The 19,309-nt window shown below is 46.2% G+C and overlaps 1 protein-coding gene across 1 annotated transcript; it reads right to left on the bottom strand.

Moving 5' to 3' along the window:
* Positions 1–851: 851 nt before the first annotated feature.
* LOC310661971 (keratin, type I cytoskeletal 19-like) lies at positions 852–12,341 on the bottom strand. Its single transcript, XM_083408729.1, has 8 exons — positions 11,722–12,341; positions 7,994–8,076; positions 7,267–7,423; positions 5,702–5,863; positions 4,958–5,083; positions 3,749–3,969; positions 2,529–2,557; positions 852–1,098 (listed from the first exon to the last, which is right to left on the bottom strand). Exons 1-8 carry the CDS (start codon positions 12,208–12,210, stop codon positions 1,076–1,078), a joined length of 1,290 nt encoding a protein of 429 aa, XP_083264855.1. The 5' UTR covers positions 12,211–12,341; the 3' UTR covers positions 852–1,075.
* Between the last annotated feature and the right edge of the window lie 6,968 nt (positions 12,342–19,309).

Below are 19,309 nucleotides of genomic sequence, written 5' to 3'. Positions count from 1 at the left end.
GTTATTCATAATCTGCATTCCTCCTATGATTCTGCAGTCAAGGTGGTTGAAGAGAGTGCAAGGCCAGTGCAAGTAATTTTGTTGCCTGAGGCAAAGAACCAGAGCGTGTCCCCATTCCATGTACAGAATCCAAATGCAAGTGTACTCAATTTTGACAACATTGGCAAGGGGACAACATCCTCCTGTGCCTGAAGTCTAGCAGGCTAGCTTAGGCTGTGCAAAGTCAGGCTAGTTTGGGGGATTGAGGGAAATAGTTGAAGAGGAAAACTGCTGCCATCCACTGGCACTTGCTACCTGAGGCAGCTGTCTCACTCAATCTAATGGTTGGGCCGGCCATGAAAGTGTTAAAAACTCTTTCCAGTGTGTGTTTATGTACTACATGGGGATTTTAATGTATTTGATGATTGTGATAATTGAATTGGAGTGGTGGAGGATTGTTCCAGATCAATAAATTGTGATATATTTTGTTTGTAGCATCAAATTATGTCCATGTGGCAGGAAAGGGGGTTAGATTTTGGTGAGGGAAATTACCTGCTCACCAGCTTTGATAAAATATATTCAACTATTCATCTAAATTCTTGCACTAGCGCTATAGGATTCTCACCTTTCCCCCCGCTCTCATGCCCTGTACCACGCCCAAATCTGCTTTGAAGGGTCGGGAGAAACCCAGAATAAACTTGGCAGGGGACAGGGAGATGAGAGAGGAGAATGTTTAGTTGTAAATGGAGAAATTGTTATACTGACGGAACGTTCACCTTAATGTTATATTCAGTACAACCCTTTGTCATATGCTCATCAGAACATGCAGTGATTAACAGGCAGTCAATTTCTCTCTTAGCAATGAGTCTCGGTTTCAGTTTGCAGAAGCCCAAAAGGAACTTTATTAGGCAGAAGAAACACCATACAGAAAGGTTAAAAACAGGAAGAGCTAAGTCAGAGAATCTAGCCATTGCGTGGCCCTCAGTCATCCAGAACGGGTGCTCATGAAGTTTGCTGATAAGGGATTTTGAAACAATGGTTTTCATCTGCCACAAACGGCAGCTGCCCATCCTGTTTCTGGAAAGAAGAGTGCTCTTCACTTCTTATCATCTGCTTTGCCTGTAGCAAGACAAGGTGGGGGAAAGAGTTAATGGACCCAAGTTACACATTTTGAAACCAGCTGTAGCACTCCAAGTCTACACCAGCCATGGAAGGGAGGCTCAGTCACAGCCTCTGCTCTGACTCCAGCCTTGGCCCTGCAAGATTATCCTCAGAAATGAAATTTCATTTGCCTCCTTAAAGAGGACCCTGAACTGTCTTAGCCTTGGCCTCCCACTTGCAGCCAACATGATCTCACAAGAGTTCGCTAACTTCTTGTGAGACTTCAGGGGCCTCCTGTAGAAGGGGTTGCCATGGCAATGGAACTGGAACTGACTCCATCACACCACTTGTGGCTCTGAGGGATGGCACTGTGCCTTAATAGGGCTACTCCATGTTTTCCTGCTACTTCCTGTGAACAATTTTTTGTTGTTGTTCCTCTTGCTGCCCAAGATGGCAAGTGGATGGGATAAGGAAGCAGCCAGGCCATGATCCCAAACACCAAGCCACCTGGAATATCACTTCCTTATCTCCTTGGTCTTCTTGGTCTTATCCCAACGGAGTATTTAATATTTCAGTGCATATCAGCAACACAGCCTCGGTTCAAAGCAGTGTTCTCTAACCTACTGAACTACGATACCCATAATCCCTGACTACTGGCTAAGATATCTGGGGATGATGGGAGTTGTAGTCCAAAACCATCTGGGCACACGAGGTTGAGAATCGTCATTTGAAGGACTTATTAAGTGAATTTATTATCTGAATTACAGCAGAGGAAGGGAAACTGTTTCAGACCAAGGGAGAAAAGCAAGGGCCATACTGGGCCTCCATGCCTGCGTTGCAGAGAAGCCAGGCAATGAAGAAGAAGTCAGGGGTTGCTTGGTGAGGGGTGAGGCTGAGGGAGGAGACAGTGGAGCTATAGGCAGAATGGAAACGAGAATAATTTTGGTGAAACTGTGGTAAAGGCCATTCTCTTTTGGATTTAGCAGCCAAACCAAGCAAAAGCCCACATAATCTAAGGACTGATGCAAAACTTGTAGCTAAAAAAATTGAAATAAGGAACAATAAAGGATTAGCAAAATTATAAAGGAGATGCAAGGGGATTCATTAAAACACAAGGATCTACAAAAGGGGAGAGGGAAGTCAAAGGGATATGTGCTTTGCTTTGCTTTGCTTTCTCTTATTTGACACTTGTAAAATTTGAAAAAATAAAAATATATTTTAAAAAGCCCACATAATCTAGATTTCTGCATGGCACATGTAGAGAAGAAAAGGGGCACCATGCCAGAGATGTCAGTGGGCCAATTCATAGCCCACCTTTCTGTCACCATGAAATTCAACATGGTTTATGTGGGCTTGCTTGGACCTGCTCAGCTTCAGCAAAGTGGCCGCATTATCCTATGGCTTGTACTAAACACTCCCTCAACCCGCCATGAAGAAGGAAGCCTCACCATTAGTCCCCGAAACACTTCCGGAGAAACTGTGGAGGAAAAGAAGAAGGGGAAGCATTAACTATCAATGTCAGACCAAATGTACTTTGTGAAACAGTCCACCTTCCAACCTGGGGTTGTTATTCTAAGTTAAGAAGAATTTGCCACTTTAGCTAGCGGCTGTGTGGTTGCCTATCTCTTTCCCTCTGATCACCTCCTCTGAGCTGCCCACCTCCTCTTTGGCACGTGGAGGGGGACAATATTGTCATCTCTTGTTTTTTGTTTTACTTTTGGTATTGCAGTTGTACAGTATCTTGGAGGGCAGAATTTTGAAATGTAAAAAATACAGCCAGCAAAGTGGCTCCTCCTGCCATCATTCCCAGGGCTGTATGAACTTTTGGTCCAGCCATAACTTTCTGCAGTTGCTCTGAGTAGAAGAACCAGAGTAACAAAGCTTTGTGGGAAACACTTGCGTGATTGAGCATTCTGCCTACTTTGACCTGAAGAAAAGGTGTGCAGCTGCTGGAAAACTGCATACCGAAGAACAAATGGCAGGGGCAATGTGAAGCAATGGGTGGAATGGAGCATTAGGTTGGATGTGGGGTATACAAGATTAATTCCTTACTTAAGCATGAAGTATGCTATGGGTCAAGGAAGCCATGGTAGTTAAAGCTGCTATGATACTAAATGCATAGTGCAGATGGAACCAGTGCCACCAGATTCCACCCCGTATGGATTAATCTCCGTGTCTAGAGCTTTGTTTGACACAAAACCAGTTTTTCGGTTTTACAACATGGGAAGCCAGCCTCGAGCTTGAAAGGTTTATAGGAACAGAAGCGCGAGATTAGCTCCGCAGCCTACATAGCTCCATCATTCTTCCTCCCAATAATGGCCACCCAGGTGTCACAGGGAAAATGTGAAGAAATATTTATCTCCCGTTTAATGCAATCTTGCATTTAATGCATGAGCCTGGTCACCATAGGTGACCAAGAATTCCATGCAGGTGAGTGATTAAACCAGATTCTATCCTTCCTCTGTGCTCAGCATGGAAACCATGTGGGATCCCCAGCACAAGGGAGTGGAGCTCTTTCCCAGTCAATACCAACCCCCAGTAGCCTAGTATTTATTGGCTAGTAACTGTTGTGGGTTATTAAAGGCTGGGTTAATACCCAGAATCTGGCAACCAGAGACATCTGCTCTCTTTGAGCACTAGGTCATAAGAGACCTGTCAAGTGACCTACTGGAGATCTTGGCCATCCAAGAGCTGGCGGTAGGTCGCAATCTCTTGCTCCAGCCGGGACTTGATGTCCATCAGGGTCTTATAGTCGCTGTTCTGACGCTCCATGTCTGATCGGACCTCAACCAGTTGCGCTTCGATGTTGCCAATCAACCCCTGGATCTGGCACAGCTGAGCCCCATAGCGAGCCTCCGTATCGGCCAAGGTGCCTTCCAGGGCAGCTTTCTGAGAAGAGAAGTGGTGTCGGTGAGAAAGTGTGTGGGGGTGTGCCAGAGACTGTCACCAAGATATGGGTGTGAATTTTAAAGACGTGTTGTAAGCACAATGGGAAACTGGGCTGCAGATCAGAGAACAGGCGTCTGCAGCTAAATGGAAATATTTGTTTGGAAGTCAATACTGAAACCCTGGGGTTTGCCAATGCCCTTGTCAGAACACCTTTCAGAAGCACTGCACAGTGTTTACACAGCTATGCTGGCATTGGTTGGCCAGAACTCACCTGGTGTGGTGTTTTAATACATGCTAAGTATTTACTGCTGCATTTCAACCAACTGCTGATTGCCATCAGGACTTCAAAATATGGCAGGCTACAAATGTAAATTAACACTATCATTTGCACTGTGCAACAGTTGTCTTGCTCTGAGATTAGCAGTAGCTCGCAGTTTCAGGAAAAAGAAGCCCGTATTTATAGAGAAACAATTAGGAAGTGGGTAAGTAATTTTATCCCAGTGTTTTCAACTTTTCCCTTCTCAGATAATAGGGGGATTGTGTGCTTGGGTGCAAGTAAGCGTGCACATTCATTGTGTTCTAGAGCAGGGTTTCCAGCTGTTTTTGGACTACAACTCCCATCATCCCTAGCTAGCAAGACCAGTGGGCAGGGATGATGGGAATTGTAGTCCGAGAACAGCTTGGAGACACTGTTCTGGAGTTTCCATGTCCCTAAAGCATAAGAAGAACCTTCTGGACCAGGCCAATGGCCCACCTAGTCCAGCATCCTGTGATTGCAGTAGACAACCTGATGCCTGTGGGAAACCTGCAAGGAGGACATGAGCAAAACTGCCCACCTGTGGTTCCTATCAACTGGTATTCAGAGGCCTACTGCCTACTATGATGGAGGTTGACTCTTTCACACACACCCTACAAAAGGCAAACGCAACCCGTGACTACTTATTTCAGTACCCAAGCAGTAGAAATAACCCATCACCACTCCATGTACCATGCTGAGCTGAGACTGGAGCTCAATCTCCAGGCCTTGGAGGGTCCTCCTCAAGTCTGTGATCTCAGTCTTGCTGCTCTGAAGTTGCTCAGTGTTGACTGCAACTTCTCGATTCAGTTCTTCAGTCTGTTTGTTTGTTTAAGGGGAGAAATAAAGAAGAATATGTCAACATTCACATTGAATTTATTTACACCGCATTCGTTTTATTACGAGCCCTTCTGATATCCTTTCTACTGTCCATTCATGGTGATTTGTGCTTGCAGTGGTATGGGGACAATTCTATGTGACCCCACTTTTAATACTCTTTGCACCTGCAAACGTTTTGGGGCGAATGTCCCCATTGCTTCCTGCTGAAATCCTGCAACTTTTCATAACACAAATGTCCTGCAGCGGAGGGAGTGTCTCCTGGTTTTGTAACATTATAACTGAAGAGTGCCCCTCCAGATGGCAATAATGCGGTAGCGTTGGGGAAGCATTGCAGAACAACCAGTAAGGTGGAAAGATGGTCCAGTATACATCCAACATTAATGCACTATGACATGTTGCAGAATACACCTGCCAAAATATTTCACCTATCTAGAGGAGCTCTACATTTACATTTTATTGCACTGTATTCAGCAGTACAAATTTATGGGCAAGGTGAGTTCACAGCAGCCCAGTTTTCTTCCACGAAATTGTTTCTCTTGGTTTGTTTTTTAAAGACCTTCCCTTTCTTTCCTTCTCTCCCAGGCTTTTCCATCTCACCTTGGTGGTGAACCAAGCCTCAGCGTCCCTCCTGTTCTTCTCAGCCAGCTTCTCGTACTGGTCTCTCATATCAGTCAGAGCCTTGGTGAGGTCAATGCCAGGAGCAGAGTCAACTTCAACGCTCACTTGGCCTCCCACTTGCCCAGACATAGAACTCATTTCCTGTAAAAAGAGACCAAGACATAGGCATTAATTACAGGTGTGTCAGCAGAGCAACAATGCCTAACAGCTATCCTTTTATCTAGGGTTAGGCATGCTATCCCACATTCCCTTTGGGCTAACACAGGGATTATCTGAGGTTGTCTGGAAAAACAGAGAGAGTGTGTCATAAAATCATAGAACTGTACAGCTGGAAGTGGCCCCGAGGGTCAACTACTCCAGCACCATGCAAAGCAGGAATCACAGCTAAATAATCCCTGACCAATAGCCACCCAACCTTTGTTTAAACATCTCCCATGAAGGAGACTCCACAACCTTCTGAGTTAGTCTCAGATTGTTGGGCGGACTGTCAACGGGGTATCAGGGAAAACTATGGGTGGTGTTCAACTAAGTCCAACTCAGAGTAGACCCATTTAAGTTAATGACCCCAAGTTAGTGCCTTCACTGGGTCTACTCTGAGTAGGACTAGTGTTGAAGACTATCCTTTATCCACTGTCCTTCCCTGGAACCCAAAGTTGCATCTTCCTGCTCCTCAATCACACTCCTCTTTCCCATGAAGACGTCAAAGTGGGAGCAGCACCACAGGCATGCTTGAAGATGAGGGGTTTCCTATGCCTACCCACCCCTCATTCCCCAGCAGGCTGTCCTGCAGCATGTCAAGGGCCAGGTCAACAGAGAGAGGAGAGACCATGCCTACGTCCTCTCATCTCACCATGCAGCTCTGCTGCTATCCCCTCCGCCACCACGGAAGGGTGTGTGTGTGTGCTTTGGCATCTGGTGGAGGCTGGTTTTAGAGGGTGGCAGAGGTTGGTAGAAAGCCAAGAATTCTTCTCCGCCTTCTATGTGGTCCTCTGTGCATGATGTCTCACCATACGTTAAATCTGAGGCCTCAGTAATGAGGAATAGACAATGGCACTGTGATCCTGCTGCATCTGGAAGGCTACAAGCTCCTTCTTATCCTCCTAACATCTGGCAATCTGAAACTGCTTCTGCAGCAGGGCCTTCTCAGTTATGGCTCCCTGATTTTGGAACTCCCTCCATTGCAGATATGTCTGCCCGCTAGCGCCTTTTCATCACCTAATGAAGATGGATCTGTTTCACTTGGCCTTTGATGATTAATGAGATGGGTTTGCCCATCGCTGGATGTTGATGTTCTGTGCTGCTGTGGGTTATATATGGTGACTATGGCAATGGTGGCTTTATGGTTTCAGTGGTGGTCTTCTAATACTCTACTTTATTGGAAACTCTTACTGCCCTGGGAACTTTTAGAAGTGTGGTATATACTTATTATTAGCAACAGAAACAGCAACAGCAACAATAAACTAATAATAAAAAACAAATTGTCATTTTGTTACATTATTATGATGCTACCATGCTTCAAAATGCTGAATGCTGTCTTTCTTTACCTCCTCGTGGTTCTTCTTAAGGTAAGCCAGTTCCTCCTTCAGATTTTCAATCTGCATCTCCAGATCAGTTCTAGCCAAGGTCAGCTCATCCAGGACTCTGCGCAGCCCATTGATGTCAGCCTCAACGCTCATGCGCAGGGCTTGCTCAGACTCAAACCTTTTAAAACAAATCAATGCCAGCAAATGACGATCAATTGCTAAAATTGTCTGAGCTGCCTTAATCTAATCACTGTGAAATGTAGAGTGCCAAGGAAACTAGTTTTCCCCCCACATAAAGGTAAAGGTAAAGGGACCCCTGACAGTTAAGTCCAGTCGCGAACGACTCTGGGGTTGTGGTGCTCATCTTGCTTTACAGGCCGAGGGAGCCGGTGTTTGTCCACAGACAGTTTTTCTGGGTGATGTGGCCAGCATAACTAAGCTGCTTCTGGCGCAATGGAACACTGACACCAGAGCAGTGCACGGAAACACCATTTACCTTCCCACTGCAGCAGTACCTTTTTATCTACTTGCACTGATGTGCTTTCAAACTGCTAGGTTGGCAGGAGCTGGGACCGAGCAATGGCAGGTCACCCATTGCGGGGATTCAAACTGCCGACCTTTTGATCAGCAAGCCCAGAGGCTCAGTGGTTTAGACCATAGCGTCCCGCGCATACTCTGCTCAATATTTCACCATAGCTCTGAGCATCATGACCATTTCTATTTCTCTGCCTATGAAAAGTTGTCTCACTTGGTTTTGAAGTCATCAGCAGCCAGCCTGGCATTATCAATCTGCAGGATAACCTTGTTGTTGTCAATTGTCGCTTCAAGGATCTGCAAGAGAAGAGGCGACCCGTGTTGGGTTATTTGCTTTCATATGTATTGTAAGTTTTCTCTTTTTAAAAAAAATATGTTTGGGGGCCATCGACACACATTGATTGATTTGCTTGCAATGATGTGTGAAAGGTGTGGCTCAGCACATTGTGGAGGGGAAATAGTCTTCTGAATGTGCATCATCATTGCTCGTTTATTATTATTATTATTATTATTATTATTATTATTAATCTCAAAGCGGTTTACAGCATATTAAAATCAATAATCAATAAAACATTAGCCAGGCGATGTTCCTCCGGCCTCATGAGGAGCCTCTTCAGTAGGGCTGGTGAGTCTGTTATTACATCCTGAAAAAAGCTGGAACACTTAGGGCCGGCCCTACCATGAGACAAAGTGATGCAGCTATGTCAGAGGCCTAATGCTGAGGAACAGGGAATGAACTGAGCTTTATGTGCCTCCAGTGGTGGCTGGCACCCATTGGGGCTTGTATTGGAGAAGGCTGGGAGATCAACAGTAGGTGCAGACAGAGCCAATGACAGACAGAGCCACTCCCTGATTGTTGTAAGAAGGCAGGCAAGTGGGAGCTAGTTGAGGGCAGACTGAGGTTGGAGGGGCAGCTCCCCATTTGCCTATATGAACCAGCTTCCACTGTGGGGCACATTGGCCTGCTCCCTGAAGACAGTCTGTTGACTCCTGGGGCAGTGCAAGATGCTGTCCTGTTGCCAGCATCCAAGCACGATACAAAAACACTAATTTGGTTGGCTTTTGCAAGTGGAATGTGGCAGGTACCATCTTCCCTTTTGCACCAGGCAAAAAAAATGTCTTAGGTCAGCCCTGGATTCATTTGTTCACCCAGGTCCATAGCATCACGTTATACTGATTTTTCCATAACATAATGACATGACTCAGCCTACGTGACCACTTGGAACAGGCATGTGACTCCTGTGGCCTTCCAGATGTGATCAGACCCATCCATCCCAGCCAGAATGGCCTGTGGTCAGGGATGCTGGGAGCTGTCGTCAACAACATCTGGAGGACCATAGGTCCCTCATCCCTCTTGTAGAATAATACCAGCTCCACCAGATCTGTGACTGGCCCAGCATTGTTTTCCATCCTTAGATTATGTTGTGACAGATCCCAAGCTCATAGGCTGAATAATTCACAGTGACATCTGTAAACTGTCAATGGATTGACATCTTTACTCATTCCTCACCCACATTCCACCAGAATCTACCCTAAGCTCTGCCCATAGCCTGCTGGCTTTGACCCAGCTGTATAAATGAAGTGCTAAGTTCCTTGCTGGCTCTAGTTTATTTCAGGCCCTGCTCAGGGACCTGAAGGGTAAAAATGAAAAGTGACAAGCCTCCTTGGGAGGCGATGGTCATGAACTCTCAAGGCTGGTGCAGATTTCCTTACAATAACTGTTTGCTTTTGTGCTTCTCCGTGTGTGCCTTGAGGGCGTGTGTGCTTCATTCATAAACAAACTCCCATTGTGTGCCGATGACTCTGCTAGAGCAAAATAAACCTTGTCTTGTACATAAAGAGAGAAGATTACGGTGCACATAGCTTAGCCAACATCCACAGTTTTCTTGTCTGTTTTCCCCCCTTTTCGAAATAACAGCAGGTTCAACCACAGGTTCTCGAACAAAGCCACAGCACTCCTGCGGTAACAAGGTTGACTTCAGAACCAAGAGGCCTCTGCTGAGGAACCAGTTCAGGTCTGTGTGAAACCTCTTGGTAAGTCAGGATGGTGATGCATGAAGGGACGAGTGAAAGAATCAGAAGCAGGAGTGGGGAGGACACTCTTTCACTCTATCCACCAGGGAGAGCACAGGGTTTAAGCTTCACGGAGACAAAGGCTTCAATATTAGGAAGAACTTTCCAGTTGCAAGAGAGGTTCAGAACTAGAAAAGTATTTATCTCTCATAGGCCATGTGTGAGATGGATGTGGTAAAAAAGCAATTACTCAGGCTTCCTCAAACTTGGCCCTCCAGATGTTTTGAGACTACAATTCCCATCATCCCTGACCACTGGTCCTGCTAGCTAGGGATCATGGGAATTGTAGGCCAAAAAATATCTGGAGGGCTGAGTTTAAGGAAGCCTGCATTTACTGCTAGGATGAAGAACCTGACACCCTCTGATATTGTTGGACTACAACTCCCATCATTCCAAGCCAGCATGGCTGATGGTCACAGGTGACCAAAACACGTGGAGGACCATGAGTTTTCCACCCACCACGACTGCTAGAAAAGCAATGCCCTACCACAAGAATTGCAGCTGACGATATGTATCTATAAGTGGTTCTGGCTCACCCAACCCATTATATCATGTGAGAGCAGACTCAGGATGTGGTGAAAATACCTCTCAGTCTCCATTCCTGACCTGATGGCATGGGAAGGGATAATGCCCAACCTCATGTGGGAATGAGGTTGGAGAGACAGAGTCTTAGGAGCATAAATCCAGGCAAATGCCACACTTCCAAATGTACATTCGGACTAAGCAACTAACAGGGCAAGTCTATGCATGTTTCTTCAGATGTAAATCCCGTTCAGTAAGACTTGCTCCCTAGTAAGTGTGTAGAGGGTTGCAGTCTAAATCTTGTTTTATGACATGCATCACATATAGTGTCCCTGGTCCACTCTTGCAAACCCTGAAAATAAATTCCCATTCGATTGATTGTGAACATTGGCTTCTAGAATTTGATATTTGGTGGTTGCTCAGCCAAGTTCCGTTAAGAGCTATCAAGGATCAGAATACTGCTGAACTGAGGGCAGTGCCAGCAAGTGTTTCACATAGCTGCAGTCCTAGAAAAGGTAGCCCAGCGTGACCAAACTCCGATAATGCCAGAGGGCATTATTAACTGAAGCCAGGCATTGTTTGCTGCAGTCTTGGAGCCAGGAAACAAAACAGATAAGGAAACTGGCTGTATTCAAACAGTTTCCATTGCAATCAGACAGATAAAGAGATGGATTGCATTGCATTCTGGCGCTATGAATACACCAGAATGGGTAAAATGACTGAATTCGCAGCAATGCACAGAACAAAGCTGTTTGCAAATGCAACATCTTGCAGCCACATCTTTCCAATAAGGGCTTTGTGGCAAAAAGAAAAGACCTTTGCAGGGCTAACCACTGCAGGGGCAACCAGCACATGTATTCTCCGCAGAGGAAAGGGGGCTAAATGGAAATTATTGCTAATGAACAGCATGTGGAATTAATCCACTGTATCACTTCCTGGTTGCGACAGGTGCAGCTGCAGTATTTAAAGCCTGGCTTTGATTCTTGTCTCATTCACCCAGTTGTGAAGATACTGCACAAGCCCTGAGCTGTTCACCTAGTAAGGGGGGCTACTGTGATGCTCATCCTCAATAGGGCAAAACTGAAGGGCAAGCATCTGAATGCAGCCTTTTCATTGTGCAAGCTCTTACCAAACATGCACAGTCATCCAAGCTCGGTTGCTATTGCACCCACTTTACAGATGGAAGTGCTGAGAGGTCGGGACTTCCTACCCAGACCTACCCAGCTCAGCCATTTGCGTGGGTGGGTGTAGTTCTCCACCTCTGCCATTTTCACAGCTAGGCCCTTGGTGCGTGCTGAGCACTCCACGCCCCCTCCCACCATGCGGCTTACAAATGTGAAGTCCTACCTTGTCTCTGAGATCTTCGATGGTCTTGTAATAGTGGCTGTAGTCCCTGGATGGGCTGGTGGGAGACTGCTTCTGGTGCCACTCTCGGATCTTCACCTCCAGCTCTGTGTTGGCTTCCTCCAGAGCACGCACCTTGTCCAGATAGTTGGCCAAGCGGTCGTTCAGGTTCTGCATAGTGACCTTCTCGTTTCCAGACAGGAGGCCATCGTTGCTGCCACCAAAGCCACCTCCAACACCTCCCCCAAAGCCCCCGCCAAAGCTCCCACCATAGCCCCCACCAAGGCCACCACCAAGGCCACCACCATAGCAAGCCCCAGCTCCTCCGCCATAGCCAAGCCCTAGGCCTCCTCCAGCCCCAGAGGAGACAAACCTAGCGGAAGACATGGAAATGCCCTGGCCACCAGATCCACCATGGATGCTTGGAGCTCTGAAGGAAGACCCGCCATAGCCCCCGCCAGAGACGGATTGCCTGAAGCTGTAACTGGCCATTGAGAGGGGATTTCTGAAAGCAGCTCTTGGCAAGCGAGTTAACACAGTGTGTGTTCTGGAGGCAGAAATGTGAGCAACGCTTCTCTACCTGCCTCCTTTTATGTCAGCCTCTGGGTTGGGGTGGGGGGTGGGGGAGGGTTGTCCACCCAACAAAGCTGATATGTGAATCCTCTGGAACGGACCAGCCCTAAACACTCATTGGTCAGTCAGCACAAAGTGGGCTGTGTTTCTTTCCCAAGTGTTTGCAAAGGAACTGCATTTTCCTCCCCTCCTCTCCCCTTTTCCCCTTTGTCTTACCTTGCTGTGTCGCCCTCCCCCCCCCCATGCCAACAAAAGGTGTGATTCACGGTAGGTGGCTTTTGGCTCAGGGGAAAGGCATTGGTAAAACCTAGATGATCGTTTACTTAAGCCGCAGCTAAACCCTTGAGCACACACACCTGTCCGCACACACACACCTGTACATAAACACACACACACACTCCTTTGTAGGAGCAGTTTGGGTGGGGGGTGGGTGGGGAGAACTTGTAGCTGCCAGTCACCCAGCAAAGTTGCTGGAGGTGAAATCGAGAGTGATGTGGTTGCTGAAAGGCTCTTGCATAGATGCAGCTCAGATAACAATCAGGTCCCAGTGAAAGGTGATCTGAGTATCTTCAAAGTGTCCCAGATTCAATGCCTGCTGCAACAAGGGGTCCCCTGTGAAAGTAAAACAGAAGCCTGCCTCAAACGAGTGTCCCTCTCAGTTTCTTCTATCATTTTAGCCAGGCGGTAAAAAGCCATCTGACGTGAAAGACCCGCTTTTCTTATTCGAATAAAGTGGATATTTCTGGAATGTTTTTGCTTGAGTACAAAGCCACAGGCCTTTTTGTGTGTGGAATCATAGAGTTGGAAGGGACCCCGAGGCACAACTAGTCCAACCCCCTGCAATGCTGGAATCTCAGCTAAAGCATCCGTGACAGGTGGCTCTGCTTCAAAACCTCCAAGGAAGGAGAGTCCACCACCTCCCACAGGAGTCTGCTTTACTGATAGACATCAGGGGTGAGGAGCCTTTGAGGTGATATCAGAATCCATTTCCCAGCAGCCCCAGTCAGCGTGGCCAGTGGTCAGGGATGTGGAAGGTGGAGCCACCTGGAGGAAACCAGGTCATGGAAGACTGGACTAGATAGATGATTTAAAAATTTTTATTGACTTTCATGTTATAAGCAGCAATAAAACAATAGACGCTAACATTTGAGGAGAAAGATGGTTCAGGATTGATCCAGTAGTACAGCTCAAGTTATAGCCTATCAGCCTAAAGTCTCTTTCCAGAGATGGTTGTGAGCCAAAGGATGAACTGTTGACCCAACTATGTATAATAGCTCAGTGGTGGAGTCCATGTTCTACATGTTGAAGATCCCAGTTTCTTAATCCGTGCTTGAAGTTTCTCAAGTACAGTGGTACCTCGAGTTACAGACGCTTCAGGTTACAGACTCCACTAACCCAAAAATAGTACCTTGGGTTAAGAACTTTACCTCAGGATGAGAACAGAAACCACGCAGCGGCGGCGCAGTGGCAACAGGAGGCCCCATTAGCTAAAGTGGTACCACAGGTTAAGAACAGTTTCAGGTTAAGAACAGACCTCCAGAACGAATTAAGTTCCTAACCTGAGGTACCACTGTACTAAGTCAGAATAGGCACCGCTTGAATAAATGAGCTAACGGCCCGATATATATAGATTTAAAAAACAAACAAACAACTATTAAATTTTAAAGCACATAAAAACAAAAGTAAATATTATAGCTATCAAAACAATATTATGCACTTCAAGGAAACAAACTAAGATTGGCAGCCAATAAAATACTACAAAAGAAAGATAAAAAGAGAAACAAGTACCTAAATAAAACAAAAAGTAGGTAATTATTTAAAACTAAGCAAAAACCAATAAATCAAGAGCTCTGCAGTGTATACCTTATCCAAATGACATCCACTGGGCAGGTGAGTTTATTATTCATGTCTCTCAGAATGGATGAGTTCAAAATAAATTACAAAGTTTAATCAAACAGTTTTTGCTGGTTTTAGAGGTAGCATGTGAGACCCTACATCAACCAAACCTTGTTGTATACAGGTAACAGGGAATGTCCATGCTATTCAATCTTAGTAAATATTATAAAATCAGATCACACTACAGTAATGTTATCTCCCTTAGTCTGGCCTTGTACAATCCTCAGCTTATTTGTTATTTTTTCTACTAATGCCATATATCCCATACCAATTTGACAGCACCGGAGAGATCTTCCCAATGCCTAAAATCCCTTCCAGATTGTAAGAGATGTCTGATAAGCTCTTTCCTGTGTAGATCTGAGCTGCCTGCTGTAAAAATATCCAATAAAGCCAAATGTGTTATCTCAATCTGTTGCTTTGTTATTTTATTCTCGCATGTAGATATTGAGCTCCAGGTAAGCAAACCTATGCTATGCCAATCACAGCAATTGCACTCTCATTCACATAAACATAAAAATGGGAGCTAAAAACATATTTTTTAAAAAACAAACAAACCAGGGAACTCTAGCTTATCCCTCAGAGAGTTACAGTTCCCAGAATCCTTGACAAATAACCACCCCCAGATTTATTTGTGGGAAGCTATGTGCTTTTAATGTGCTTTCAATGTATGGTGTGGATGCGAGCGATGTCAACATTCATGTGAATGAAGAACCAGAACAGAGCTCCCTGCATTCCTTCTCCCCTAGACCACAGTGTAGGAGAATTGAACTAAGAGTTACACAAGGAAGGAAAGAGATCCTTTGATCTTCAGCTACATCACCATGAATCAGATCTTTTGCCCTCTTTTGAACCCTCCTTGAACATTTTTGCCTGGCTGGAATATGCCCTTCAACTTCCATAATGCTTCTTGCATGCCTGAATGCCCTGGCCCTGCCCACAGCGGCATGTGGCCCCTGGAAGTTTGCTCAGAAGGCAATGTGCCCCCCACAGGCTGAAAATGGACCCCCACTCCTGTTCTAATACAAATCATGGAAGATTCATGAATTATCCTTGAAAGCACATGCAGTGTTTTTGCACGTAGCAGTCGCTATTTGGCAACAGCTTCTGTCCCGTATGTGGGTTCTCGAGGGTTTGGCCAGCCCTAGAGCAGCTTGAGGTAAGCTTGCTTTTCTCGCTCATCGACATATAGCACAGTGTGTGTATATCCACCTCTCACCAGTCTGTGGGCTAAAACCACACACACGATGGTGTTGCTTGTCAGATACGGAGGTTTCTCCCCCATATCGCTACATCCTGTCTGTAACCGAGTCAAGAAAAACCTGTCCAACAAGTCACCCTTCTTTGTTTCTTTTCTTTTCATAAGTTACTCTTCTGATGTTTCTCAAGAAGGTGAAAAGTTAACGTTGGGACATTTGAACAGTGGTGACAGGCCTCAGGACAGAAAGCTAGCCATCGGGATCAGCTACAATCAAACACACTGTGGCATGACACCCCAATCTCTGAGCGGTGCAAGATTTCAGGGGTTCCGGGTACTCACCCAGAGTTCGTGTTTCCTTTTGGTAAGGAGGCACAACAGAGACTGCGGTGTCTTTAGGATATATATTTTATTTACACATATATACAACCTGAGCGTACGATGGAGGGGTTCACAGCATTAACACCCCAAACGGGTCTTGTTTCTCCCCTAGCCGCAGCCTTGGATTCAGGCAGACATCAAGCATTGCATAGGTGCCAACTCCCTGGGGCACCCATTGCCCCAGGCAGCCACGGTTGTGGGGCCAAGCCGGCCTTCCTGAAACATTGTATTTTCTGGTTTTTCAACTTGCCTCCAGCTTCTAGCTCACCTAACCTCTCTAAAATTTGGCTTTATCTGCTGAGGAAGGAGGGGCCCACCCATTTGTCAGGGCTGGACTGAGGAGGAATGGTGGGGGCCACCCTCTTCTCCTGAACCTTCCTGAGAACAGGAGGACAGTATAGATTTAGAACAGTGGTTTGCAGAAGGGCATAGTTCAGAGGCTGCAGAGGGGAGAAGCTGGGAAATATTGGGAGAGGAACAACAGGAAGAAGAAGCATCAGGGGAGAGACAGCTGACAGACTCAGTGTCCTTGGAAAGCATTCCTGCCCGCCCCCGCCCCCCAGGACTAGGCGGGCATTGAGAGTAGTAGAACAGGAAGCTCAGAGGCAGAAGGCTCAGATCAGATAATGCAGTGGTGATGTAGAATAGAAGAGACGGAGGGGGTGGGACTTTACTTGGAGCAGCGCCATTATCTTGGGAAGACTGCATTCCTTCGCCTCTCTCTGTGCATAGTGAATAAATTACTTGGTAAGAAATCTTGTTTCTCTGCTTCTTGGCTGCCACACTCCACCACTGCTCCCCTCACAGCTGCCTGGCTGCCACCCTGCAGCTCTTGGCCCCTTCCCTGCCCCCCACCATTGTACCCATGCAGTCACGGGCCCGGCTGCCACAACTGCGCCCTCAAACAGGCTCTGTTGTTTATTGATACAATACTTATATTTTAGCTCTACTTGGACCAAAATCCTCCTTCTTTAGGAGCCTGAAGACCTTGCAAGTACTTTGCTCTGAAAATATTCCTTTAAGCTTTCCGCCCAGGTTGGTGCAGTGTGACACATGTATTCCTTGAACTTGGTTGTCAACCTGAACCAGTCATCAAAGGCCATGAATCAGGCTGCTGGCTGTCCACCACCAAGTATCGAGCAGTACAAAAATCTAGAGTGAGGTTTGCTACAACTGAGGACCACATTCACAATAAAAATAAAATCTCCCTGCTGCTCCTGTATATCAGGAGTGGGAGAACTTCAGGACTTGTCTCATCTACTTTGAAGTTGTTTTACTAGAGCTCCAGGAGGTACCCACCAGAACCAGGTGCAAAAAGCATAGTTAGGATGAAGGAACAGGGTACATCTGAACAGTCTGAGCCCAGGAATTTGTTTCAGTACCAGGATGGAATAAGGCTGGTGCTCCTTTCAAGCACATAAGTCTGTTCCTGGTTAGCTTTCTCCATTTCTTCAGTATAGGTTGATCTGCAATGTTCTGTTGATCTACTGCAGTCACTCAGAGTAGATCCTGATCTAACTTCTGCCTTCCTGTGTTCTTTATGTCTCTTGCGGCCATCAGACTCTGGCACTTAGTGAAAACAAGATATCTCTGGTGATACGTCATGTTTCTGCCTGATTCTCATCTCATCTGTGGTTCCGTTAATGTTGTTTATCACTATCAGCGTCATATACAAAAACAATCATTTCAAAGCTCTTTGGGTGTCTTTGATTTATCATCTGCAGAGTTCTCCTGAAATGAAAACATTAATTAGGAAGCCATCATTTCATGTGTATTCCAAACAGAGAGGTTCTTTCCCAAACTGCAAGGTTTAACTCTTGCCAGGCCTTCATTTCTAAAAGGAGAAGAACTGAAAATCACGCTAGCCTGAAACCCAAGTGCTCTGACACACAAGCCCACTTCCTGAATTTTGCACATGCTTAGTTGCACTCTTTATCAAGTCAAATGCCTGAGGACCCATCCCCAGGAGACAGCAGGATCAGCAAGCAGAAAGCAAAAGAACAGACAGGGTACATTTGGACAGACAGTAGGGAGGTCATGTGCCCTACTTTAAAGAGGACAGTTCTCTAATTGAAGGCGTCCCCTTTTTGAAGGGCTGTCTGGTTGTCAGGAGCGAGCCAGCAGTAAATCACACTGTGCAAGCTGGAGTTAACTCTGTATTAGAAAGAACACAATCTGCACAGGCTTGTCGGAGTGTCAAGCCTGACGAGCACAGCAGCTCATCTCTGGCACATGAAAGATCTCATGAGATTTCAGTGAGATTCATGAGATCTCACCAGAAATTGGCAGTGGCATGATGGGAATTGTGGCAGAATAGGATGCGCCACCCCTGAGGTGAGCTAAGCAACAAGCACATTGCTCTGAGGTGCTGAGGGCCAGCAGTGAATCCTCCTTGTGTCTTGGCTCCCTTTTCTTACACTGCATCTTTCCAGAGGCAACGGCGACCCTTGTTTTGCAGGCGTCTTGAGGCAGAGCCCCAGGTTCTCCTTGCATCCTTGCAGCTGCTCCTCTCAAATCTGCAATGACTGATGGATTGATTGATTGAATGAATGTTTATTTGCGTCAGCCATCAGCCATAGCAATGAAACAGCAATACGATATACAGAGAATAGAAATAGAAATAAAAAGTCAGTTATATAAAATACATTTTAGGGTTTTGAATCAATAGTCAAATGGTGGATCTTATTCTGATTGCCCCAGCTAAAAACCTTGCAGCCTTTGCTGTCATCTGCTCATCTTGATCTTCCAAGAGAAAGGACACTGTGGCAGTGGTTGGGCAATAAAAGAGGGGTGATAACCCCATTCCTCAAGCCTTTATAAAGAGTGCAAGCCAGAAGGGCATGCGCCACTGATTCGGTACTGCCATCTCCACAGGGACATAAGCATTTTTTGTGTGGAATCTGTTGGAAGCGTCCCTCCAGTACAGCCGAGGACGATACATTCAATCTTGTGAGAGTAAAAGCATCTGCAATGATTGCATTTTTTTTTCACTCCTCAGCCTCCACACCCACTCATTAGGAGGAAATGAGCGTATAAGAAAAGAATTGATGTGATCAAAGGTTCAAGTGGGCCAGGCTTTCTCCCAGATTTCCTCAAGAAGCAAGCAGAACACCAGCTTCCAAAATGAAAAGCAGGGGATTGCAGTTCAATAGTCACACACCTTTGCAAAAGGTTCAATCCCTTGCATTGCTAGTTTACGAAAAGGAGCAGATAGCAGGGTGTGGAGAAAGATCCTTCCCTGCCTGAGTCCTTGCAGAATCACTGCTTCTGAATGCCGGCTTCTGGAATCCACTGGAGAGCAGAGGGCTCTTCTGCTCAGGTTCTGCTGGTGGGCTTTCTATGGTTCGCCGCTGTGAGAACAGGATGCTGGACTAGATAGCATAAAGGCTCTTCATATGTTCTATGTTGTTGTTTAGTCGTTTAGTCGTGTCCGACTCTTTGTGACCCCATGGACCAGAGCACGCCAGGCACTCCTGTCTTCCACTGCCTCCCGCAGTTTGGTCAAACTCATGCTGGTAGCTTCGAGAACACCATCCAACCATCTCA

Source organism: Podarcis tiliguerta (assembly GCF_965153285.1).
Source record: "Podarcis tiliguerta genome assembly, chromosome: 13".
NCBI lineage: Eukaryota > Metazoa > Chordata > Lepidosauria > Squamata > Lacertidae > Podarcis > Podarcis tiliguerta.
This window is presented reverse-complemented; position numbering and strand designations above follow the sequence as displayed.

What these genes read in the sequence shown, in the direction of transcription:
- LOC310661971 (XM_083408729.1), bottom strand. Translation starts at nt 12,210, where the DNA reads ATGGCCAGTTACAGCTTCAGGCAATCCGTCTCTGGCGGGGGCTATGGC. An exon ending in AGGCTTGGTTCACCACCAAG is followed by an intron (nt 5,084 to 5,701) that starts GTGAGATGGAAA and finishes ACAAACAAACAG; the next exon opens with ACTGAAGAACTGAATCGAGA. An exon ending in TCCAGTCTCAGCTCAGCATG is followed by an intron (nt 3,970 to 4,957) that starts GTACATGGAGTG and finishes TTCTCTTCTCAG; the next exon opens with AAAGCTGCCCTGGAAGGCAC.